The following is a 26360-nucleotide window of genomic DNA, read 5'->3' on the forward strand; positions in this document are numbered from 1 at the left end:
GCTCTATTAATAAGTCTTGATATTTTGTCTGTTTTCCTCCTCTTCGGTGACAATGTTGTCCTAACTGGTGCTGAAAACTCAATGACATACATTGTCTTTGAAGTAATGCCAAGGAGGACATCAGGCTATAGAACGTGTTAATTCCCGTGTTTTTTTAAGGAAATCAAGCCTCAACCACTACTCCTCAGGAAATTCTCCTGATTTTCTGAAGACATCAAGAACTGTCCAAGTCTTCAAGAAGGGTGATTGTGAGAACCTTCGTAGCTTCAGGCCAATCTCCATAACTCCTGTCTTTGGCAAGGTGATTGAGGCAGTGATAAAGCCTCAGCTGGAGGCTTTTTTCGAGGAGAATGGCCTGTTCTCCAACATGCAGTTAGGTTTCCGAGTTGGGAGATCAACATTGGGTGCAGTCGACCATGTGGCTGAGCAGATTGATGCTGCCTTCGAGGATGGTGAGTCTCTTGCTCTGGCTCTGTGTGATCTGAGCTGAGCTTTCGACTGTGTGGAACATCACATTCTACTTAGAAAACTCAGTTTCTACAGTCTAAGGGACTCGGCCCTTTATATCTTGGGCTCATACCTTTCTGGAAGGACTCAGCTTGTCTCCCTCAGTGGTGCAAACTCCCAGACCCTTCCGGTGGCTTTTGGTGTTCCTCAGGGATGGGTGCTGGGGCCTACACTGTTCCTTGTCATGATAAACGACCTCGACGACAATGGTTCTTCTCTGATGTTTGCGGATGATGCATCACCTCTGACATCGGTTGCTGAGCTTGAGCGGATTTTGGAGACGTCAGCAGAGCATCTTCAATCTGCCACTTCATGATTCCTTGCTAATCGATTCTAGCTGAATGAGGACAAGACCCAAAGGATCGTCTGCAGCTTGTCATGAGAACTGCGTGACCCTCAGAATCCAGTAAAGCTACGGGATTTTGTCTTGGATTGCAAACTCAGCTGGAACAGTCATTTACAGCAGGTAACCAGCCGACTCTCCCGCATTTGCTTCCTGCTGCTCAGGATGAGGGGCCTGGTGACAGAGAGGTAACTCTTAATGATGTATCACGCTCTCTTTCATTGCCACATCACTTATGGATTGCTCCTGTGGGGTCATTCGGCAGGGGCTGCTGATGTCCTGAGGCTGCAAAAGAGAGCTTTAAGAATTATAACAGGCAGCGACCATCTTGCCCACTGTAAGCCCATCTTTTCTCGCCTTGGTGTACTGACTGTCTTCAGCCATTACATCCTCCTGTGCTTGGTGTATGTAAAGAAGATACAGCATACTCTAGCTGCCCATAGTGACATCCACCGCCACAACACCAGGGGCAGTGAGCTGTTGGATATCCCTAGGAGACGACTCCACTGATCACAGGCCAGTTGCAGGATTTCAGCCCTGAAATTCTACAACAAGCTGCCTAATAGTGTGAAGCAATTGGATGAGGCCGCCTTCAGGAGAACTGTCCAGAAGGTACTGTGTGCAAAGGCATATTACAGTGTAAACGAATTTATGGGTGATAATTTGAATTTTTATTGAGAGCATGAGCACTGCCATCTGAACTTTTACAGGTTTTTTTTCATGTGTTATGTACGTTTTTTTGATTTTTTTGACGCCATTGATCCCACAATTGTGGGTAATGGATGAAGCTGAAGGTGGAGCCTGGTGGTGGAGAATAAGTAATTCCAATAAATTTTCCCCTGGGACATAAGGCAACACTGGTGTTTTGTCAATACCATATGAGTGTCTAAGATGGTAATAGAACACTCGCAAAGCAGCATTATGTCGATGAATTTAACCTGCAGTTGCATGCACAGAACTAGAAGAAAGGATGTGCATGATTGTCACTTATTATTATTATTATTATTATTATTATTATTATTATTATTATTATTATTATTATTATTATTATTATCTCCTTGACAAGGAATAGCAACAAATGCTCCAGTTTTCTATTATATTATTAGATATATTCTACAGGAAAATGACTGTGATTTCTGACTTATTTGATAACAGTAATGATGACTCAAATTTTGTACTCAGAATAAGAATAAGAATCTTTATTGACCAATAAGTACATAACATTATACAATAGGCTTTGTCACTTCGTGAGGGCGCAACACGCGACCCAGTCAAAAATATTACAAAAATGAAGATTACAAATCAATTACCAGTCCAGTTATTGATGTCAGTAAGATTAAGATACTCTTCAGTAGAGTAAAAAGCACTTTGCTTCAGCCAATAGGATATTGTTGGGATAAATTTTTTTGTTGGCAGGATCCTGATTGTGCGCGGAAATTTGTTAAACAATAAATATTGCTGATACCTATGGCTTTTTAATGATTTGATTATAGTCTAATATATGGCGTGACTATGTTATCCCTGTGTCTAGTTAGATGTGCATGCTGATGTTAGTGTTGTTTGAAATCATTTATATTTTTTTAACATAAATTAGGTTATAGTAAATGTACATAGATTGAAGAGTCATAATATTCAGTTCAATAGAGCTATTTTTACAAGTTTCATCACTCTTCAGGCCAACTATGCAACGAATAGCTTTTTTCTGCCATATGAAAATTTTTTTCATCTCACTACTATTACCCCACAGTCGAAGTCCATAATTAAGTTGAGAGTGAAAAAGACCATAATAGGTAAGAATCAAGACTTCCTTACTAACGTTACATTTCAATTTCCTTGAAAGAAACATGACTCTGGCCAACTTTTTACATAAATATTCTACATGACTAGTCCAGGTCAGCTTGATTCCTAATAATTTCACTGGCTTTAGGTACGGCTGGTGTTCAATATTTAAATTATTACGAAGAGTGAAAATTATATTCTCTGTTTTACCCTCATTAAGTGTAAGGCAATTTGCTCCGTACCACTCTTTACTACGGTCCATTGACAAAGCAAGGCTGTCTAGCACACTATCTACATTTACATTAGAATCCAAAATGGTAGTGTCATCAGCATAAAGCACAGAAAAGCTGGGTACATTTACATTGAAATCATTGATAAAAACTAAGAATAAAAAGGGCCCAAGGACCGAACCTTGAGGTACTCCAGCCAATATTTTTTGGTTTGGATTTACAATTATTATTGAGCTTAACAATTTGGTATCTATCTCTAAGGTAACTTTCTGTTAATTCTAGTTCACTGTTTCTGATTCCATAGTGTTCAAGCTTCGTGCAAAGAATGTCATGTGAAACAACATCAAACGCTTTACTCAGGTACAACCATTTTACCTCCTACAACCATCATCTTCTCAAAACCATCAAGGATGTAATTTACTATTTTTTCAACCGCCACTGTGGTTGAACAGTTAGGCCTGAACCCAAATTGGTTGACATTTAACAGTTTGTTGATTGTGAAATAGTCATACAATTGATGGAAAATACAAGTCTCTATTATCTTGCTAATTATTGTAACAATTGCTTTTGGCCTGTAGTTTTCAGGTAATTCGCGATCATCTTTTTTGAAAATCGGACTGAGTAATGAGAGCTTTAAGCAATCGGGAAATTTTCCAGTAAGCAAAACTAAATTTATTATCACTGTTAAGGAAGCCAATATGGATTCAATAATATTTTTTAGACATTTGACATTTCAAATACCCTATCCTTACAAAATTTACTAACATTCAGTGTACTATACTTGATAGAGAGACTGACTAATATAGATGAGCCTCCGTGTATGAGTGGAGGAATATTTATGAAAAAAATATTTAATTCACTCCTGTTTATTGTTGAATCCGTCTGTTGTACTTCTACGCTGGTTAGGTATTGACTGCTTTCGACGCTGCTATGCAGTTTAAATTATTGGAAGAGTCCATTGCAGTTTACGATTCGAAGGTAAACTTTAAAGGTATAGATTTGGAAACTATTTCATGATCACAAGCTATCTTATCGACTAAACCCATGATTTTATCACACACATATTTCTTTCCTAGCCTGTGAAAACTTTTACCTATGTTACTAATATTTATAAAAGTTACATTACTAAAATGCTTACATAAGTTAAAGTTTTCTTTATTAGCCTCCTGAATTTCTTTGTTGATGGCTGACCAGATTGGGAGATCATGTCTGTGAGGGACTGAAAATACAATCACATTCCTAGCCCGTTTGTTGGGCAGTTCCCGTAGTTTATTACGGAGAGAGGTGTGGAGTTCCTTTCTTTCATTATGAGCAACATCATTTGTACCCAGCTAAGAGGACGACTATATCATTGGCACTTGGTTGAATGGTGTCCTCAACTACATCCTTGAATCTAGCTCCAGGTTTCACCATACCAAGGAACTTATGGTTCTTGGCATTGAAATGCTTGTAGACGTCCCTACCCTGGCTATCAGCATACAAATGTACGTTCAACGACCTAGTCCTAGCAGTCGTTTGTGGACGACGTGTTGGCTGCACTTGGCTGTGGTCAACGTCCCCAGCAGGTAGGGGTGGTGAGTCGCTTACTTCCAATGCAGAGAATCTATTTTAAGTTCGAAATGAGGGATTAGAAGCACGATTTTTCAGTCTGGTATTGTACTTAGGTCGAACAAATATTCCATCAGTATTTTCCGGCTGAATTGTGTGAGAGAGTTTCTCACAGTCGGATTTTAGAAGACTAATGATTGCATTCTTATCCTCTATCTCTTTCTTTAATGATAGCTTATTTTTATTTAACATTTCAATTTCAAGGATTTTTATTTCATCTTCCGCTATCTCTTCGCAATGTAATGACTCTTCAAAATATTGCCCATATTATATTCGTTCTCATTATTTATTCATTCAATTATATAATTAATCCATTTGTGAAAATTAGAAATGTAACTATTAAACCATGAAGAATTCGTTACAAAAACCTATTTATATAATTTGAAATTTGTTCATTAATAAAAAAATTCAAATTTGTTTACTCAATAATGGGTTTAAGTACCTATCACGCTGCCTTCCAATCAGTGTAGGCTATGTTGTTAAAACATAGCTACACTTGCAAAAGACTATTTTCTTCTAAATGGATTATCGTTTTATTGAAATTATCAAAAGGGGTCTACCATATCCATACCCAGCATCACCAAATATGTTTCAAGTTTGGCAAATCACCAGTTGAGGGTTAAGATCTAAACTTATAGTCTGTAGGTAACAGGTTTGCAGAGGTGAAATGTGAATTTCAAGTAAAAGAATAAAATGTTATCAATTCACAATTTTATTACAGCTTAGTTCAAAATGTTTACAAAGTCCACCCCTACATTAGATACAAAATGATCAAGACTAGACAGTATTAGGCACCACAGTTGATATTCCAAGATGATAAGTTGAATCTGAGTAAGCTTTTACAGATGTAACTATAGGCTAATTTGTATTATAATACACATCAGGATTATAAAATTCAATATTTTAGAATACTCATACTAGGTCAACTGTGTTACAGTTGTACCTACTAGAATTTTTATCAATAGATCATATTTTTTCAATTATTCTGTCTATTCATATTTATCAATTATACAAAGAAATAATCATAATAAATTATTTCATATGTCCATGTTGAAATTTATCAATTATACAAATAAATAATAATTATGAATTATTACTGCAGGTATACTCAAATCTTGAATAAAAGTTTGTGATTCTAATATTTCATTAGCCTATTCATGATTTTCTCTCTCCCTCACACTGTTTGTCCAGACTCAATAGACTACTAACAGCTATAGTATGATTTCTCATATTCTCAAGTTGCAATAATTATACCAAAGCAACGACTCAACGGCAAGAGCCACTGCGGCTAGAGCAAACGACCTATAAATTCATTACATTCAATGATCCATTGAATTTTTATGTTGTATGAACTTTATGCCGGCAGAAGAACTATAAGTGCTGGCTTCTATTATTGCTTTTACAGATTAATATCTTACGAATCATCGAATCTAATGAATTTATAGGTTATGCACTCCAGCAGCCGCGTTGGCTCTAGCGTCGCGCTAAAGGGTCGTATACATTAGCTAAGTTTATTTGGATTCAAGTTTTGTATGAAATAATAGTGTACCGTATTTCGCAAACTTGAAGTCAAGTTTACAAGAACAAACATGAATCCACAATACCAATGTATATCCTTCTTCAAGCTTTGTAGATGTTGAACATGTTTGACTTTAGGATTCAAGTTGAATCTTGAAGGTGCAGTAACCTACAAACGTGGAAATAGGATAAAAACAGTTGTAGTCAATGTGGAATGTATAAAACCAACTACCAATAAAAAAATAATTCAAAAAAATATCTATGGAGAAGAAAACTTTGAAATGAATTAGATTTTTTACTTCATATAATTATTTTACTTTTGAGGTTATGAAAACGAATTCAAGTAGACTTGACTACTATAGTAAGGTCTACGTTATAATGACAGTGGATAAAGATAGAAAAATAGCGATGCCGATTCTCTGAATTAATTATATTTCTACACTGCCAAAAACATAATTGGCATCGTTGTGGACCTAGAAATGGATAGTACCACCGGCTTTGTCGAATGATAGACAAGGATATCAAAACCAAAGTTGATCAAACAACGTGTCATTATAACGTGGACCTCACTATAGTTTTCAAAATTGCCCATTCAACTTCAACTCTAGAAAAACTTGAACTCATGTACCTAAACTTGACAAAGTTTAAGGAATTGCACCTTGCGATTCGAGCTTTGGCTTCATAATAATTTTATTACTCAAAAGGGGTGTAGACGTCATAGCCTATAATATTAATTAAACGAGCATAAACGAGTTCTCACTTTTGACTTACTGAAAGCCACGCAGTCGTTCTCCGTCTCCTTGTATGTTCTACAATAACTTCAAAAATGATTGATAAATCAGCTTCAAATTTTGAACACGTATTCTTCAAACCTATTTAAAAGTCAAGTTCGTTGGACAACAAAATTGACTCACTCCTTCATCTTTTTTCAGGTATTACAACAAAAAACATTGAAAGTGCATAAAAATTGTTTTGATTTATCGTTTAGTCAGCTGAAGAATTCATTGCATGAAAATACAAAAGTTTTTCCATTTATTTATTCATAATAGTCTATCAGCTGAGGCTATTTGAAAGCTATCGGTGAGCACTTTTTCACAAGGAGGAGAGCAGAGTCTCGCCGTCATGATAAGTATGACGTCATGGATACATATATCAATATCCATAGCTTAGATTAGAATCGATAGTTTAGTCACAGAGACAGAATACTGTATGTACTCCGTGGTTTAGTAGCCTAGTTGGCAGAGCAACTGTTATGAATTTCTGATATTAAAATTAAAGAGCTTAAAATCATGTTAATTTAAAGTAGCTTATCTTTTATAGTAAAGTCACATATCGATATAATTATCCATGACGTCGAGACTCTGCTCTCCTCCTTGTGAAAAAGTGTTTCACACAGACAGACCTTCAAACGCTGAAACATGATTTCAGCTGGTTCATAATTTACAACTTTTACATCAAAAAACTTATATGGGTTGAGATATCAATGAGCGGTTTTTGCCATTCATTTCTTTTAGAACTCTGTATCGAAATAATGTATCACGTGACCACCTTCTCACTAAAAAAAATGAATTTGGATTCCATACGAGGGACAAAAATGTTGAAGCGATAGAGCAATTTTTCATTTCAAATGAGTGTTAAATATGATGTAGTTGATTTGTTGAAATTTAACTTGAATAAATTCGTGTCTGTGGAATAAAAGAATACGATAAATATTAATCATTAATTATGTACCTACTTGACAGATGAGGAAAATTTACACAAGAATACTGAGTGGATGATAGTGAAATCCAGATTGAAGAGTTTGAACACTTATTTATTCATCAATGATAAAAACACATAGTCATATATGGGCCTAATGAATGTAATAAATGAAAAACGGGCTTAGCCTTACCAATTGAAAATTGGTTCATGTTGGAGCTGCCGGCTTGCAGTCTTGGCTTTTCATAGTAAGAGTAATGATTATAAAACTACGACACCATTCATGTAGTTTATGTAGGTCATGATAGAAGAACCATGGATTCAAAAGGCCCTGAGAGACAACAGCACCATTTAACTTGTTCATGGCGATGGTGTCCTCCAGATGCATGGAATGCGTGGAGGATGTTAGATGTAGCCTACAGTGTACACTGTAATTCTTGATTGTACAATGGAAGTTGAAACAATAAAGAAAGTCTAATATTCCAAAACAATAGAAATAATATATTGAATAAAGTAAATCAAGGTAAGCTGTTGACTAATAGTTTAAATCGATTTGTTTTTTTTTTGTAGAATTACTATCATCCTTCATTCTCTTTTGAATAAACGACTGGTTTCGGCCAATCATGCCATTATCATAATTATAGTGTTCAGAAACTCAAGCGATTTAAAATGTAGTATTAAACTGATTGAACATTCGACAAATATACAATGTAATATATATTCTATGTAATCGACAAATCGCACAGCACAATAAAGTATTAGTATTAAAACTATACTATTCTAAGAAAATATGAAAGCAAGATTATAATTTCTCTTCAATCCATATCAATTAAATATCTCTTGACTAGTTCTGAGTTGGTAATTTTATAATTGAGTACATATTCGTGATTATTTACAGTGAATAATACATTTCCATTAAACTTGGATTAATAATCTGATATTATACATCTCTAAACACGTAGGAAAACGGAACTTCCTCTATCAGTTGTACATTTGTTCACAGAGTTATCTTTCTTGATTTTTCTATCTTTCTTGAATTAAGAAGAACGAAGAAGACAGTATGCGCCTCGGCTATGCAAATCCCTCTTTCCCAGGAAATTGTAGAGGTAGTTTTACTGATAGGCCTATATACTTGAAGCGTCAGAAGTCCAGCATTATTCATATCTTTCTACTTCTGCATAAATTGAAGGAACCTGAAAATACAACAGAACATTATTCAATTGAAAACTGCTGAATTCATCTTTAAGAACGGACATTTACCATCAGTATACTCAGTATACTGATTACCATCAGTATTCATGAAAAATATATTTAACCTTCAAGGAAATGAAAGGTGGCTTCGAATAATTCCAATATTATTCAAATCTGAAGCTCACAATAGATAATAGATAAACTCGATGAAGAGGGAGAGTTTCCCATTTCTTTTTTTTCATTAATTTTTTGTTTGGTAGAATTAGGAAGCAGTTATTCGTGTAATAATATGAAATCTGGGGTTCTCATTGTAAATCCCATTTCCAAGATTCTCAAAAACTCTAAATTCAGAGAAAAGAATTTTTCAATCTCAATTGAAAGATTCAGACAAGTATTTCATTAATTTAATAATTATCTTATTCGATTCTTCGATGTAATGAGAAAAACTAAGATTGTGATTACAATTAATCAAACCATGTATTCTTCAGGTGGCATATACATTCTCTATTTCCAATTGAAGTAGATTACCGAAATTTACTAGTCTCACCTTTCAAGTCCTGGGACTCAGACCTTGGCTTGCATGAATCTCAACCGAAGTCTGCTGTACAGCTTTCTGCAAATATTTCATACTAATTATCTATATGTTATAACTTGGAAAATAATCAAACATGAAATAATTAATTTATAAATAGAATAGATAATTTTAATGTCAAACATAAAAAACGGGACAAGCTTGAGTAGATTTAATAATAATAATTCATTACCGTATAATAATTATCATGAAGTCTTCTTCTTCTTCTTCTTCTTCTCTTCTTCTTCTTCTTCTCTTCTTCTTCTTCTTCTTTTCCATACCCTTTTGCCGTTAAGCTTCTGTTTCCTTCGACAATTCTCTAAACTTTATACGATCCTGTGCCATTCTCTTTACTTCATTCATTGTCTTTCCTCTTCCAGCAGCTATACTCTCTACATACTGATTCCATTGCAGTGGTGGTCGTCCCCTGCCTCGTTTTCCTTCCGGTCTTGCCTCCATAACCAGCCTTGCCTTTCGTTCATCACTCATCCGAGCTACATGGCCATACCATCCTAGGGTTCGCTGAACAGTGGTAATCAGTTCCTCCTGTTTTAATGTTTCTCTGATCATACTATTTCTCATTCTGTCTCTTTTGGTTTTTCCAACCACCCTCCTTAGGTACCGTATCTCATTTCTGAGGAGGTAATTCAACTCTTCAGACCTTCAAGTGTTTTTCTATCATAGTGAGGCATTCCGTTCCATAGAGTAGGACTGGCTTGAATATTGACTCGTATTATCATGAACTCTTCCATTCAAAAAATGATCAATTCATTGAAGAGAGATTCGTAGGCTACTGATGAATCATCGCAGAACCATTATCTAATTCAAATTTAAATATTGCATTACCTTGAATGTTGAAGCTATAAATAAATTACACTACAATCGTTATATGTAATTATTTTAGAATTTACTCTAATTTTCACTTATAACTTATAATACCGGTCATTAATATTGTGTAATGAACTAATAAAATCACCTGTGAAACTCAGGTATTGTTAGATATTAACATAGAATTTAGTTTTATAATGAATAAATTTTAAGAAACGTACATTTTATATATTCACTTAAACAATATATTACAAGTATCCTTGGTAATAAACTTCACAACAAGGCAATTTATCAATATATTTAGAATGCAAGATATACAGTATATATTTTGATATATTACCGTAACTGAGTAGCCTACATGAAAAAGTATAGGATGTAATTCTACCTTAATTTTGTAATGCAGCCTACAACATATCAGTGGAATTTTGGCAAAATCAATAATTGAATTGGTCAACTGGGCGTGGCAGATATTACAAAAGAGTCAAGTTAATAAAATGTTACTGTTAGCAATTATTGGAAAACTATCCTTTCAATTCCTACGAAATCGAGGTAGAAATGGACGAAAACCTTTCAAAGAATTCTGTACCTTTATGTCACTCTCCAAGATTGATCTATCTATTTTCTGGTACTCCTTCCCCGAACGAGGTCTCAATGTAGTGACTGCTTGATGGCTGAATCTGAAAAATTCAATAAATTTTATTCCGTTTTATTGGATTAATCAGTCAAGTAAAATTATCAAATTATTTACTAGGCTTAGTGATATTTTAATTCATAGAATGGAGTGGAAAACAGTTTGTAGAGTGAATATTGATGTTGTGGAATTTTTCCATAATTGAAGAGACTTGAGATTTTGTCAATATTCCACTAAACAAACAGTTTGGAGACTTTCTAATTCTCAACAGTAACTAGACTTGGATCTTAGACCTCACTTCGCTCGGTCAATTATGATAATTATGTATCCCCAGAATCAATGACAGTTTATGGATATATTTTCCCAAGCATAATTGGATTTTTACAAGCAATTTTTCCAAAAAAAAAACATTTATTAGACAATCGCTTTAATTAAAAAAAACACACAATTCCCTTTCCGTATGTATTTCTCGTGAGTTTTCCATCTTTTTCTGTTGAAAAAAATTGAAAAACACACAATTCCCTCTCCGTATGTAATTGTGTGTTTTTTTTAAATTAAAGCGATTGTCTAATAAAAGTTTTTTTTGGAAAAAATGCTTGTAAAATCCAATTATGCTTGGGAAAATATATCCATACATTGATTCTGGGGATACATAATCATCATAATTGACCGAGCGAAGTGAGGTATAAGATTCAAGTCGAGTTAATGTTGAGAATTAGAAAGTCTCCAAACTGTTTGTTCAGTGGAATATCTCAAGTCTCTTCAATTATGGGAAAGTTCCACAACATCAATATCTACTCTACAAACTTTATATTATCTTAAATTAAAAATAATGCAAAATTCAAAAACCTAATACGGTAGGCCTAATATATTCGTCGACGAGCAATTCAAAAAGAAACATTACTGCCAATTTTCATGAAAATCTATTGTCGCGCTTCGCCGTAGAATAATAAGGATATCCTCCATAAATAGTCCAATATTACTGTATAAATGAGACTACATATTAATTATTCTAAAATATTATTAATCAGCTGTCTAGTGGATTATTTATTGCATGCAATTAATACGGTAACTACTCAAAGTATAACTTAGGTTTCCGAAGCTCGGGATTTAGCTATAAGTTCTAGACTGTTAACAGCTGGAGTCAGAAAATTGGCTTTCCGAAACAGGGCGTAGTCGTAGTCATAGTCGAAGTCACGTTTAAATTAAATTTTGAAAAACTAGAAAATTGAACACAAAATAAAATAAAGAGAAAATAGTGTACATTTTCAGCTAATTTGAATTATTTAGAACTGTTTCATTTCGTTAAGGAAAAACGTTTCCAGGGGCGTAGTCGCTGTTTTTAATAAAATCTTCACTTTCTCATTTCTATAATTGGAAACGTTTTTCCTTGACGAAATTAAACATTCCTAAATAATTCAGTATAGCTGGAACTTTACACTATAATCTCTTTATTTTTTTTTATTTTGTGTTCAATTTTCTAGCTTTTTGGAATTTAATTTAAACGTGACTACGACTACGCTGGTTTTGGAAAGCCAATTTTCTGACTCCAGCTGTTTAAAGTCTAGAACTTGGCTGAATCCCGGGCTCAGAAACCGACCCTCAAGGCCCGCCGCAAAGTAGACCCACGTTAATCGTGCAAAGGCTGAAAATAAACTTTCTACTAGTGATATTTTTCAAAGTTTTTCGATTTGTATATCATCAAGCTATCAAAATGAAAAAGTTTTCTCAGGAAAAGAAACATTTCATATTCAGTAAGAGATAAATCCATGAGATTCTTCATGGTATTGTTAATAATTGAATAAAACAAAATTTTGTTCAGCACACTTTTGTTATATTTTAAAATAATTTATCTTCCGAATCTCATGGATTTTCACTTACCGAAATTGAAATGTTCTGTCCCAAAAATTTGAACTTATAGCTCCTTAGATAGACCCTTATAGCTCAAAAAGTAATGATCGGACCTTTGGCACAAAATCCAAGGATAAGTTTCAAAAACTTTGACAGCAGCTCACCTCAAGAACTCGGACGTATCGGAGCAATAGGACGAGAGTGAGAGGGTCTCGCAGTAATCAGACATATCCGACGTTCCACTGCTTGTACTGTGAGTGTCAACGATTCCCATTGGTCTGTCTGGACTAGTGCATCCTAAGACAACAATATTCATTCATCAATTTTCAAAACTCATCAATTTTACTTTTATCAACATCATGCACCTGTTAACAATAATTAAGAGATGCTGCAACAGGCAGCACAAGTTCAAAACTGCAATCAATCCCAAGATGTAGTGTCTTCACTGATTATTCCAATTCATAAAACTTCCAACAATTTTAAATTATCAATTAACACCTCAAAATTACAAACCAAAAACAATACTAAAATGTCGGAGAGCATTGAAATTAATTTTTGATTCGATACCATCGCCCCAGAACATAGCCTCCTTCGCCATTGAACAATCACCTCCTTCTCAACAATAATAAACAATAATGAATAGAAAGACTACGACATGAATGTGAGAAAAAATACAGAAAATCCAGTAACTGAAAATAATTGCTGTTACTGAATTAAAGTCACAATACCTCCTTCACCACTACTCAGAAAATTACTGTTACTAATAATCAAGGAAGAATATATGGATTGAAGATCTCTAAGTTGAGGATAAATAGCCTATTTCTAAATAGTGAATTTTTTTTATTTTATTGTGGGAATTAATTCCACATTTTTTCGCAGATTGAATTCAAATCTTCGTGAGATTTGCCTTTGTACAGTACAGATTGTTAAACAGTTAACAGCTCATCACCCTGCTAGACTATGAAAAATCCAACTGGAGTTGAGATTGAATAGATGGGTATTCTCGTTTATTCGTTGTGCACACCATTGAGATTGGCATGATATACAACGTTTTGAATGGTTTAAATCACTACCGTCGCCGACATACGAATCGCAGTGCATTTACTCGTAGTAGTGAACATTTTTTATGGTAGAAATTCAATAATGTTGCTATCCTTGTCTATCATTAGACAAAGCAGATAGCGCACTCCTCTTCTATCTCCGCAACGTTGCTAGATCGTTTTCAATAATGTAGAAGTATAATTAATTGACACAATATTTCAAATCAATCATGAACATTTATAATTTAGTAATTGAAAAATATTTTTTCTTGATGAATAAAATGTAGGCTAATCGATAATTTTAAACAAGAATGAACATTTGAATAATACATCAGATATACCGGTATTAGCTGTCCTCCATAGGAGACAGAGGCAGGGCAAAGAATTGGCAACGCTGTTCTCCTATCTTTCTCCACTGATATATTATAATGTGAATCTCATTGTAGAATTCAATGATGATGTGCGATTTCTCTCTTTATAAGTTGTGAATCATGGAATAAATAATGGGTAGAAATTGGCTCTTTCATAAGTAGTGAGGTAATCAATTGAGTTGCTTTTACAATTTCAAGTTTTCTCAATCAAATGTAAAAAGAAATGTAAACCTTTGCAAATGAAGGTCGATAGACATTTCAAGTGTTTTGAATAGATTTCTATAAATAGTCCACTGACCTTTCAGAATATTCCTCTTCACTGAACAAACAGGCACCTCAGCTTCGGCAGAAGACGATTTCGGGGTGATATCCTTCTGAAATTGAAACGTAAGCTCCTGGAGAGGATCAGAAGACTTGGATTTGCGAGGGAGTGAGCTGTGCAGACAAGGGCTGTTGACAGGCCTCAGATGATGCCGTCTCCCCGTCACAGGCAGTTCGAACTCGGCAAAATCAGTTCCCCGCTGATTCAACGATCCGGTTGAGACACCCGAATCGTTTGAGCTCGAAGAATCTCGATTGACCGACTTGCAAGGCACGCTGGACGACCTCCTGATGTTGACCACCGAGCTGAGACTGTCACTGGTGTCTGTGCTCTCTGAGTTGTTATCCTGCTGACTGCAACTCATATCAGTCTTCTCAGTCTTCGTAGACCTGTCTGTTTCATCCTCAACAATTTGCAGCTCGATATTTTTGGCTTCCGAAACACTTTTCACTGATAACTCACTGTTGCACACCGATTGTCTCGATATGATCGACTTGAAATTCTCGCTGTCCTCAGAGTTCCTAGACGACTCCACAGATGTAGCTCGCCTCAGCCTCAAATCTTCTTGACAGTAAGACATCTTGTGTCGTCTCAGATAAGGGCTGGAAGCGGCTGATTGTGAATGACATACTCTACTACTCAAATTATCAGTGGTGACCCTCGGGAACTCAGCTTCCCGCTTCTGGATACCTCCCTGCTTCGTTTCAGCCAGACTGGGAACACTAGAGGACTTCTCTGGTAGCCATGCAGTCTCTTTGTATTCGCGCACAGGATTGAATACAGTTTCTGACGATTTTAACGGGCTGTTACTACAGCCAGACTCAGATACTGGAGGTGTACTATGGAGACTGGAAGCAGGTACCATGAGTAAATAGTCTTCACCTGATGTATTCAAATTGTTAGCTTGTGAGGAATGACCGCATTTGGTACAGAGACTATGGTTGTTTTCCGGTAAACTGTCCAATGCTTCAATGCTGTCTAAACCAGCTTTACGGCGTAGATCTTTGGCGTTCTCATAATACTGCAACGATTGAGCAAAATCCAAATTCATGTAATTAACGTTGTTCGCGTTTGTGCATTGACTGTCACTGGATGCTTTTTCAATTGTTTTTGACACTTTTGATTTTTCCAACTCGGATGTTTGCACAAGCGGTTCAACATTCACGTAATTTGCAGATGGCTCTGCTAAGTGAGGAGATTCCTGTTTTATGATCTCCGCACTCTTGATTTCTTCACCCTGGACTTGATGTACATTTGCACTATCATTATCTTTACAGTTCAGCCTTTTGAGTTTATCGACAGTCGCGTAAATAGCTAGATTGCCGTTTGAGTTTACGGGCATTTTACCTGTGCCGCTCAGTCTTGCCTGAAATATAAAAATATATTTTGACTTTAGAATCCATATAATTCTTCTAACGTAAGTGGAAAATTACAAATAGTTTTAAATTGATTGTTTCACCTGGAAATTATAATTGACATATAATTTGAAATTATGAAATAGACAGATACAGTAAACAGTGGATAGAAGAGAGATTTTACTTCAAAATAAATAACATTCTTCAATAAATAAGCTTCTTCCTTTTTAATTGAAAAATATGTTTTATGTCGAATGAATATTATTATTATTATTGATTGATGAATTGATTGGTATAAGTTAATACTGTAGTAAGGGAAATATATCTGTTTATTTTCAAATCACATTCAATAAAGTTAAGAATTTCAAGCAAATGCTTTTTTTCTTACAAAATACTAGCAGGTAACCCGGCCTAAGAATAGGCAGGAAAATAGGCCTATGATCATTTTTGGCAAATTAAAAAAATATACGCAAAATTTTAGGTTAATTAGTTCAGTATTTCAGAAGTGATGATGCGTCATTCGTGAATTTACTATTCCCCACATGTATGAGCCGATTCTTTACTTCATTATATTATAGATAACGGAATATATCGCCTCCAAACCAGTTCTATAAACTCACTTTTTGGATAGTCATTTCAGAAGCGTCGGGAGAACAGCATCGGTTATAGGGTATCATCCAGCTCTCACGGCAGCAGACTATCCTCTGGCAAAGACACATCATATTCGCACGAGGCTGCACTTGCCTGAAAAAATCAATTTTCAAAGTATGAACACAAAGGAGATGGATTTCAACTTAGACCAGACAAGAAGGTGTCAACCACTATTTATAAAAATTCTATTAATAAAATGGTTGAATGAATAGAAGCAGATATTGATGCCTGTGGTGTGTGCATTATTACAACAAAAATCTTGTCTGTAATGTATGACATATATTATATTGTATGTCAATTAAACATAGGAGTTTAATTTGAAAATAGACTGATTGAAAATGCATACGGTACCTTTGACAGCAATGAGAGATAGGAGTATGACATAGACCGGATGAGGGTCGCTGGAGACTGTCTCTCAAACTTCTAGGAGTGTCGTAATACTCTCCAGGCGGTTGATAGGTAGTGGGAGTCCTAGGGTCTTCCTGAAATTCCAAGTTCAATGTCATTCAAGATCAGAAATCATTTGCAGAATAACATTTTGAACTCATTTCAAAATAGGTTGAGATATAGCTATACCTTAACCTAGAAGTATTATTATTGTCGAAGGCACTATCATCTTGATCCCTGGACCGATTTATCCCTCCCACAGCATCAAGACGCTACTATGCATACCAAATAACATTTTATCAACCAGCTGAGTTTTTGGCAGCTATTTTACTCAACAGCCTAGCATGCCGTAATTTTATAAGCAAGAATACAGAAGTCAAGCATGCGCAGTTGGCTTATTCCAACTTTCGCCCTGCACCGAAAAAACTGGAAATCTTATTTTCTTTTGATATACAGTATTTGTTTGAATAAGTGGACTCGCTAACAAATTTTGCTCATTTTTTTCTCTCTTTTTCCTACCTTCTTCTCCCATTCTTCCCTTTTCCGCCCCTCTTCGCCCTTCATTCCTTACTTTTATACCCTCTACCTTCCTACTACATGTAAAACCATAGTTGGCTAGGTTTTCTCCTTTTTTTCTTTTCAGCACACCCTACCATGAACCCTGTTTTTGTATTTTTTTTTTGGTACCTAATTTGTATTTTGTTAGTGTTGTTTTGTATATCAATTTATTTTGTATCTCGTGCTGATTTAAATAAAATTATTGATTGATTGATTAAACCAAATCCGTTCTATTGTACTGTGCGATCATTAAGGGCCGGTTTCCAAGCTCGGGATTTAGCTGAGTTCTAGACAGCTGGAGTCAGAAAATTGGCTTTCCGAAACGGGACGTAGTGGCAGTTTTTATGATGATCTTAATTTTCTCTTTTCTATAATTGGAAACGATTTCCCTTGACATGAAACATTTCTAAATTATTCAAAATAGCTGAAACTTTACAATATTTTCTCTTCATTTTATTTTGTGTTCTATTTTCTAGTTTTTTTTTTCGAAATCTAATTTAAACGTGGATTGCGACTATGCCCAGTTTCGGAAAGCCCTAGTTGTGCCCATCAAAATAAACATGCCTATTTAAAGTGGGATTCTCATATTCGGTGGGTGGCTACCGCAAGGAAGCATCATAATTCATGTATAAAAACATATGTAAAGTCATTCAATGTGTACAGGTTACAACAGAAATTACAATATTGTTTTGTGTACCGTACAATATGTAAGCATGTTTTGCCAAAAGCAACGAGTGTTCCTTCTTGAACAGTTTTTTATCAGTGTACAATGCCTCCAATTTTTTTCTTATTGGGATTATTCAGAGTACAAGGGGTATAAGTCTTATCCATTAAACCCTCTAAGATAACACAACAGAAAAAACTAGAGGCGTTAAATACTGGTGAAAACCTGTTCAAGAAGGAGCACTTGGCAAAACAACATGCTTACATTATCGTACACAAAACAATATTGCAGACCTGTTGTAGCCTGTACACATTAAATGACTTCACATATTTTTTTAAACATCGATTGTGATATCCTCTTGCGGTAGCTACAAACTGAATATAAAACCCCCACTTTTCATAGACATGTTTATTTTGATGTGCGCGACTTGATGATCGCACTGTATTTTATCAGACATTTATAATACTACTGCATATTACGGCGCAATTTTTCACTACCAAACTATTGCACATTTCAAAAAACTTCAGGTGTTTACATTATCATTATCTGTATAATGAATTTAGAAGAACATTATCAAAGACCTGCTGTAAACACGCCCTGTCACAAGTTGTAGCCTACCTTGATGGAGACAATCGACCTCGGTACATCATAGTTGTTGTAGGCGTTGTGCTGACAGGGGCATGCGAACGGCACAGGGGAAGCCTGGAAGCCCCCCCGCTTGGCCACCGGCGGCTGGAAGGCCGACAAAGGCAGATGTCCCGGCTTGGGCGGTCGGGCCGGCGGAGAGAACGCGCGACCTTTTGCATCGTCAGCGGGAATCGGCGTCGACGACGAGTGTCTGTGCGTGTGTGAGTGCATCATCCTGAAAATCGAAATCAAAATGAGGAACTTGCTACCCGAATAAAGACACAATAATGGGCTTTATAATTTGTTTGTTTCATTGTTCTTCAGTGTAATTCTTTGTTTTAAAAATAAGACTTTTGTCTACCAAGATTTGGAAATTGTATAAATTGCATGTATGATAATATAATAGGCTGTACACTTTGGATATGCTGAAACAGATAAGTATGTTATAATTTATTTTTCTAAACGATACAATTCAGGTGAAAACAACAGCCATTCGTCCAAAACTGATTTGCATGTTAATTTAAATATCAAGTAAGTATCACGTCGCCTAAGTAGGCCTATTCACTTTTGGGAATTCATAAACTTGTATTTGTGATAAATAATTGGTCACAAGACTCACTGACATATTTTTATAACCAATATTCAATAGGTTAGACTCAATAAATAAAATGCTAGGATACTACATTTTTCAAAAATTTCAAGTTTGTTACACAATAGCTAGCGTGAATGTGAGGGAGATTATAAATTGTAACGTTCGGTTATCAAGTTCCAAAATGTTGGTGGTTTGATAAATGCAATATTGTAACTATTGGAAATACAGAATGACACAGAATAACGGGAACTTTTAAAAACGCCATAAAACATTAGTGGGAAGGGCAAAAATGATTTTATTCAAACTAATGTTCAAGACTTGCCATTTGAGAATTATTAATAACATCTACCACTTTTCGACAATTACTTCTTCAAGATGGCTTCCTCCTGCACGGATTCACTCTTGAAATCAGTGTTGAGATTCCTGAACGATTGCTGCAATGTTTCAGCTGGGATATTGTTAATTTCATTTCGAATTGTATGTTATGATTCAATCACAGTTATTGGTCAAGTTGTGAAAACGTTTGAATTGAGATAGCTCCAGAAACAGAAAATCGCAGGTGGACAGATCATGGGACCAGGAAACGCAGTTGTTGCACCGATCAATGAGGAATCACAGATTTCAAGAGTGTATTCGTTCAGGAGGAAGCCATCTTGAAGAAATAATTTTCAAAAAGTGATAGATGTTATTAATAATTCTCAAATGGCAAGTCTTGAACTTTACATTAGTTTGAATAAAATCATTTTTGCCCTTCCCAATAATGTTTTATGGCGTTTTTACAAGTTCCCGTTATTCTGTGTCACCCTGTAAAAGTGAAATAATTATCTTGTTGTTTGATGCCTACCATGAATCCGTCATTGACTTTCCTCTTGGTGTACTGTATTCAGTTGATGTGGTCGACTCACAGGACGGAAATGAACCAAAACTTGATGGACCACTTGGGGCAATTCTGCATTCACCTGCAAACAAGGACAAAGATTAAAGATAAGTATTACACAGAAAAAGTGGGAAGATGAATCTCTCTTCGAGTATACCTATTTGTCAAGACACAATTTTCAAAAGTTTGGGGCTGTGAGTGATGTTAAGGACGATATACGTTGTGACATTTCATATTTCTTAGAAGATAACATGCTAACAACGGACGTTGTTGTGTTATTTTTCCATGTTCTTTGACCATGAATAATTCTTTTGATGAGTCATTCACCAGAATACTCACATAAATTGTGCTATATATTTTATATTATACTCCCACGGTTAATGGTAGGATAGGTTGGTACTTGTATAATAGCCTCCATATCTAATAAACTCAATTTAATGAATCTCCTTTTGAGAATGATCAGTTGAAGATTGAAAAATACCTTAGTGAATTTCTTACCTGGTGTATTTGCTGTAGATGACCTTGACAGTGGAGCTCCCAATTTACTAATGCAGCTGACACATCTCCCCATTCCTCTTTCCGACTGCCAACTCTGAAAAATGAATGTTTGAATGTTTTATTAGATTCACCTCAACGTCAATGATTAATATCATCGTTTATACATTGAAAATTGAATATTGATTTACGCTTTTAATTTCCCAACTACTGAACTAGAATATAAGTACTGTACAGAGTTAGGCAATGGAGTATGAAGGATTTGGGATAGCTGTTATACAGTAGTTATACTCATTGATCAAAACTCAAAATGGTTTTATCCAGTATGTACCTATTCCAGATGTTACAATTTTGATAATTTGATAATTGAAACATTAATAATTACGAACGGAAAACATGGAAAAATAGCGTTCGTTTTTTATCAAAATTAAACATATAATAATTAGTCGTCCTGTGTAGAGCTGTAGACGTTGTGAGAATTTGATAACAGAGTGCTGTGCACGTAGTGCAAGAGATAAACTCTTTTTACTATCATTATCTGCTGTGGAAGAAACTTTGGTTGATAAAGATTGAAGTTTTCTGTTTTTGACTGCTATTTTTCTATCAATGGCGAATAATTGACTGTTTGTTGAGACATTAGTCGAAACTTCATTATTGGCCTTTACTTTTTTGAGAAAACGTCACTGATAATTCAGATCATTATCTAACAATGCTTGATTTTTTGAGAAGATGCGATCAATTGAGAAGATGTATTATCAACCTTAATACTTTTAGAAAACCAATTTCTAATTTTGAACTTCATATTTTTATTGGGCTACTTCAAAGCTTGTGTTTACATCAACAAACTATGCACACCTGAAGCCCTGAGTGATACAATAACACAAGAAATAGAACGTGCAATGGTTCAGGGGAATATGGATAACATCTAACAAAGTCTAAAGGAGTATTTGGTCAAAAACAGACACCATTTTTCAAATGTTTTTCGTACGTAACAAATGTTTCAATTTTCTCCCTATCCAATTATAAAAATGACAACATCCAAGGTACATACTGCAGAAAAGTTTGAGTTGCGTTCAAAAATGAACACCATGATTCATTGTCCAACACTATATATTTCTATTGCTGTCACTATAGATTTACAAACACCAATAAATGCTCTGTTGCTGTATTGCTGTGTAGTTCCCTTCTAAGCTTCTAACCTATAAATCAATATAATACCATAATCCAATTCAATCTATGCTTACGTACTATAGTGTTTATTACACAGTTGTCTATTTATCTATATGAGATGAATAGATGAATACCTGACTATGAGAATCGGCATACTCCATGGAAATGGCGTCTCCAAAGTCTGACACGTCGGTGGTTGTCTCCGAGGACGGCCAGGGCAGGGAGTCGGATGGAGTCCACCCGGACGGGAACGAGCACACACAACTCTCCTGGTCCGACTCGGCTCGACTGTGCAGCTGACGGCGAGGACTTTCCATTACTGCACAAAATTCATCCACAAATGTTCATTCGAAATTGTCATGAATATTTATTAGAATTAGAATTTTCATTCTGAGGTTCCCACCTGGAGATGGCTCCCCACCTGAAAGATGGATCATATCGACCCATGTGTATGTACCGGTAGGCTATTAAATAGATTGTTAGTCGATGTTATTTTATAAAGTCCGAAATAAATGAAGTAGACACTCAAAAATAGACTGCTATTAGTTGTTGATTTATTAAATCCAAAATAATTGCTAATAAGAGTCCAATTTTATTCGAGACTTACAAAAAATACATAAATTATATTTAATTCCATTTCTATCACATTTAAGTTTGGAATGAAATCTCAAGTTCAATTCTATTTATCGTATAATAATTAGAACCTCTAAATCGTTTCAGATCTCTGTACAAGAGTTAGAGAGTGCAAAAACAATTGCAATGAATTAATAAAAAAATTCACTTGAGTCTGTGAAAATAAAAACATCAATGATTTGATTAGAATAGAGAACGTATATCTGAAGCCTATTCTAATTTTCATTAGATTTTTGGTAAAGCTTAATCACCAAATATAAATTTATTTGTTATACAAATGAAAAGTAGACCTAGGTAAGTTAATCGTTGTATTCAATAATGCTATCTGATAATACTGACAAGTGACAGTAAAGTTAATTCAAATAATCGCCTGGCAACCTTTTTGTTGATCAAATTGATTATCACCCCATTTTTATGAGTTTGGGGGTGCTTTTCTAGATTTCTCACCTGATAAGTTCCTGGTGACGGGTCTTCGACGGGTTGCTAGCTTGCCTTGGGCGGCCACTTCGAGGGTGCGCGAGATCTCTTCACTCTGATCAGTGGCTAGCACGTAGACTCCCTCCCCTCTCCCGCACCGCGACCCGCCTTCGAAGCAGAACCGCTTCTCCACTGCTCCGTACCGCCTGATGCAGCACAATTCACATCAGCGTTAAGTTGGCCATTTTAATTGTGAACAAACAGGTGGCTAATAGCTACTGAGTTTAATCATTATAATCATTAATACATAAATGAAAATTGAAATAAATATACATATATATATATATATATATATATATATATATATATATAAGTACAATGATTCAATACAAACTTTCGTCCTGATTATAAAATTATTTTGAAAATACTTTACATTATTGATATTATTTTATACGACTGAGCACTTTATGATAAAGTATAATAAAGTGTATACTTCAACTGAGACCTCACTACATCTAGTTCTAACAAAATTCTATAGAGATAGAATTCAAGTCTCTTCAATTATGGAAAAGTTTCACAACATCAGTATTCACTCTACAAACTTAATCTATAGAGATAGCAAGTTTTGTGAAGTTTTAATTCCAAGCAGAGGAAAAATAATTGTTCAAAGGCTCGAATATTTTCAGAGTAATTATGTGAGAAGTCTTTTATATACATCAATAGAAAACTATACGTTGAGCTAAAAGTTACTACTAAACTAATTAATATTTTAATTACCTAATGAAAAATAGTAATAAAGGGATCATACAATCAATTATTTGATAGACTATTGTGTAATATGTATAACGCATGATGCTAAAATTAAGATAACTATAAGCCTAACTTTCAACTAGATTACATCCTATTAAATTCTAGAATCAAATTATTTTATAAACTAACGTGTATTATGTATAACGCACGATGTTAAAACCATAGGTCTAACTTTCAACTAGATTATAAAATCCTATTGAACTCTAGAATTGGTCGGTCATATCCCAGCCCTTAGAAAATCAATATTTTTTTTCAAATTCTATTGGTCGAGTACACTCACATTGTGAGTGAATGATATTAATTAAAAAAATAATGGTGCTAAGTAAAAGAAGCTACACTGAAGTGAGCTTTGCTCACTAGATCAGTTCAAGTTTGAAATGAGAAAGTCACTGTTGTTAGCTATATCACAATAATCCTCATTTAGCAACAAAATGGAATTTGAAATTTGATATGATTGGATCCACATCAACTTTGCTATTTGATTGTAAAGCTTTTTGCTATTTAATAGCATTGGTTGCTATCCTTATCTTTTGAATGAATAATACCAGTTTTTGCATTTTGAACCAAAACAATATTCCCATTGTAATATGATTGTCTTCATAGTTCACAATTTAAGCAAACTTGAATGGAATTTTTACCTCAACTGTGATATCTCCCAACATCCTATCAGACGTGGCGGAAATCCTGTAGTCAAACAGAACCTGTGCTCCTGTACATGCATCCGTGCAGGTCCTGTAGCGATTTTCGCTCGCGGTGGCGCCGAAACTATCTGAATCAGGAACTGTTGATCTGAAAAATACTAATTCATTAATATCGCCTCATGTAAGGTGTTTCTTTTTTAAGAGTATTAATTTGACATTCAACGGTACCGTACGTTCTTCTTTGATGTGACAACAAAGACAACAAAAGTAAACTGTATTTCATATTGTTTATGAAACAAATTCTATGAATCAATCAGGCTATCTTTCCGCAATAATTATATGTTTACGTAGGCTACCATAATTTAGAATATTCTCTTTAGATAATTCTATTTATCGACAGAGAACCGGTATCTTGACTTAAATCTACTTTTGTACAACGTTCTGAAAGTGAATAGGATAACTTAAGTAGATTTACGTGCAAAATGAATGTACCACAGTACCAGTTCAGTTCATACAGGGAGGATTTGAAAAAAACTATCCATAAAAAATTATCTCTCCTACAGAATAGAGATCAAGTTATTCTTTTCATCTTCACAATTTCATTACCACTACTTACTGTGGGTTTCACTTATTTAGATCTGTCTAACCTAAGCCAGGGGTTTTTACAAGGCAACTTACTCCAGTCTTATTCTGAAAATGGATGTAACCTGATAAGAAAGCCTACTTACGAAAGACTTCCCGTCAAGTAATATGTTCAAAAAAGTAAAGAACACGTACGGTAAAGTACATGCATCATTATTATCATTGTCATTGTATTTTCTTTCTTTGAACAAGTGACCTAATCAATATTTCTTTATTATAATTTATTCTCAGATGATTTTTATACTCAATGTCCATTCTTCGGAAAGAATATTAAAAATATCCTTCCCACTAATTTTGAGAGAGAGAGATGATATTTATCAAGAGAGAGAGAGAGATGATACCAAATCACCTATTCCTACCATTCTATGCTATCTTGTATAATGGAGAGAAGAATTCTAGATATTATTTAGTCTTTGAATGTTATGATGTAGTGCTTTTCGCAAATGCACTAAAAGATATACCGTATCTCTGGCGTGAGTGTTAAGGTTAAGAACATGCATGATGTGTATTTTGATCTCAAAATTTTTATCAGACTGAGGGCCATATGCAGGTTATGAACATCTACGTTCAATATTCTCCAGTCTTCTGAAGTTGTCCAAATATTATTTATATATTTATGTTTGTCGCTGAACTAGGTAGCTGAAAGTAACGTTACCAGAACCTACACAATATAGAAACATAGAGAAACAATAGCATAAGTAGATATCCCATGCTATAGGGCGTGGGATACTTAGGTAGTTAGGTAGGATACTCAATACTTGGGCTATTTGTAAGAAGTAATAAGGTTTATATTATAGTGAAATAAAATAAATAAAGAATAAAGTGTGATTCATTGGCTGCCTTTATAAAAAAAGTTCATAGAAAATAAATAAAATTGTGAGATTTAACAAATAAAATCATAATTAAGAATTATTTGGTTAATTCGGTAATTTGGTTGTTTGAAAAACATACCTTCTCCCAAATTGTTGGCGATCTTCACTTGCCACTGGATAAGTCTTTCCCTGGTATCAAATGCCAATACAACTGTCACATCTTGACAAATTATTGCCATTGTATTTGACTCCTTGTCTAGAGTGAATCCTGAAAAATTTTGAGGATAACATACAAAAAATTGATGAATAACAAAGATAAACTTTAGAAGTACTTATGAATTCGAATGATTTTTTCAAAATTTTAAATGAATGTTACACATTCCATTGATATATGAATTTTTGGAAGAGTATTAATGGATGATTGTCCAGTAGGCTACCTTTGAAAGACTAACAATTGGGGAATGATTGGTCATGCATTATTTTTTTCCATCCTAATTCTAGTACTGTACCAGGGGAACTGGAATTTATGAATTTCAACGAC

The 26360-nt window shown here is 34.8% G+C and overlaps 1 protein-coding gene across 2 annotated transcripts in view; it reads right to left on the reverse strand.

The window, feature by feature from the left end:
- Positions 1–5163: 5163 nt before the first annotated feature.
- The window catches only part of LOC111049377, a 308007-nt gene continuing 286810 nt past the window's right edge, over positions 5164–26360 (reverse strand). The window contains exons 5-18 of one of the 2 annotated variants that reach the window (XM_039435586.1): positions 25959–26087; positions 24363–24513; positions 22945–23120; positions 21999–22183; positions 20698–20791; positions 20167–20281; positions 18722–18965; positions 16846–16976; positions 16464–16587; positions 14465–15854; positions 12920–13052; positions 10860–10950; positions 9422–9487; positions 5164–8876 (exon numbers count right to left, since the gene is read on the reverse strand). In XM_039435586.1, coding sequence (XP_039291520.1) covers positions 9425–9487; positions 10860–10950; positions 12920–13052; positions 14465–15854; positions 16464–16587; positions 16846–16976; positions 18722–18965; positions 20167–20281; positions 20698–20791; positions 21999–22183; positions 22945–23120; positions 24363–24513; positions 25959–26087 — 3026 coding nt within the window. In that variant the 3' untranslated portion in view covers positions 5164–8876; positions 9422–9424. The remainder of the gene's footprint in view (positions 8877–9421; positions 9488–10859; positions 10951–12919; positions 13053–14464; positions 15855–16463; positions 16588–16845; positions 16977–18721; positions 18966–20166; positions 20282–20697; positions 20792–21998; positions 22184–22944; positions 23121–24362; positions 24514–25958; positions 26088–26360) is intronic. The other variant, XM_039435594.1, reaches the window with a different exon arrangement.

The sequence above is a fragment of the Nilaparvata lugens genome, chromosome 1, assembly GCF_014356525.2.
Source record: "Nilaparvata lugens isolate BPH chromosome 1, ASM1435652v1, whole genome shotgun sequence".
Lineage (NCBI taxonomy): Eukaryota > Metazoa > Arthropoda > Insecta > Hemiptera > Delphacidae > Nilaparvata > Nilaparvata lugens.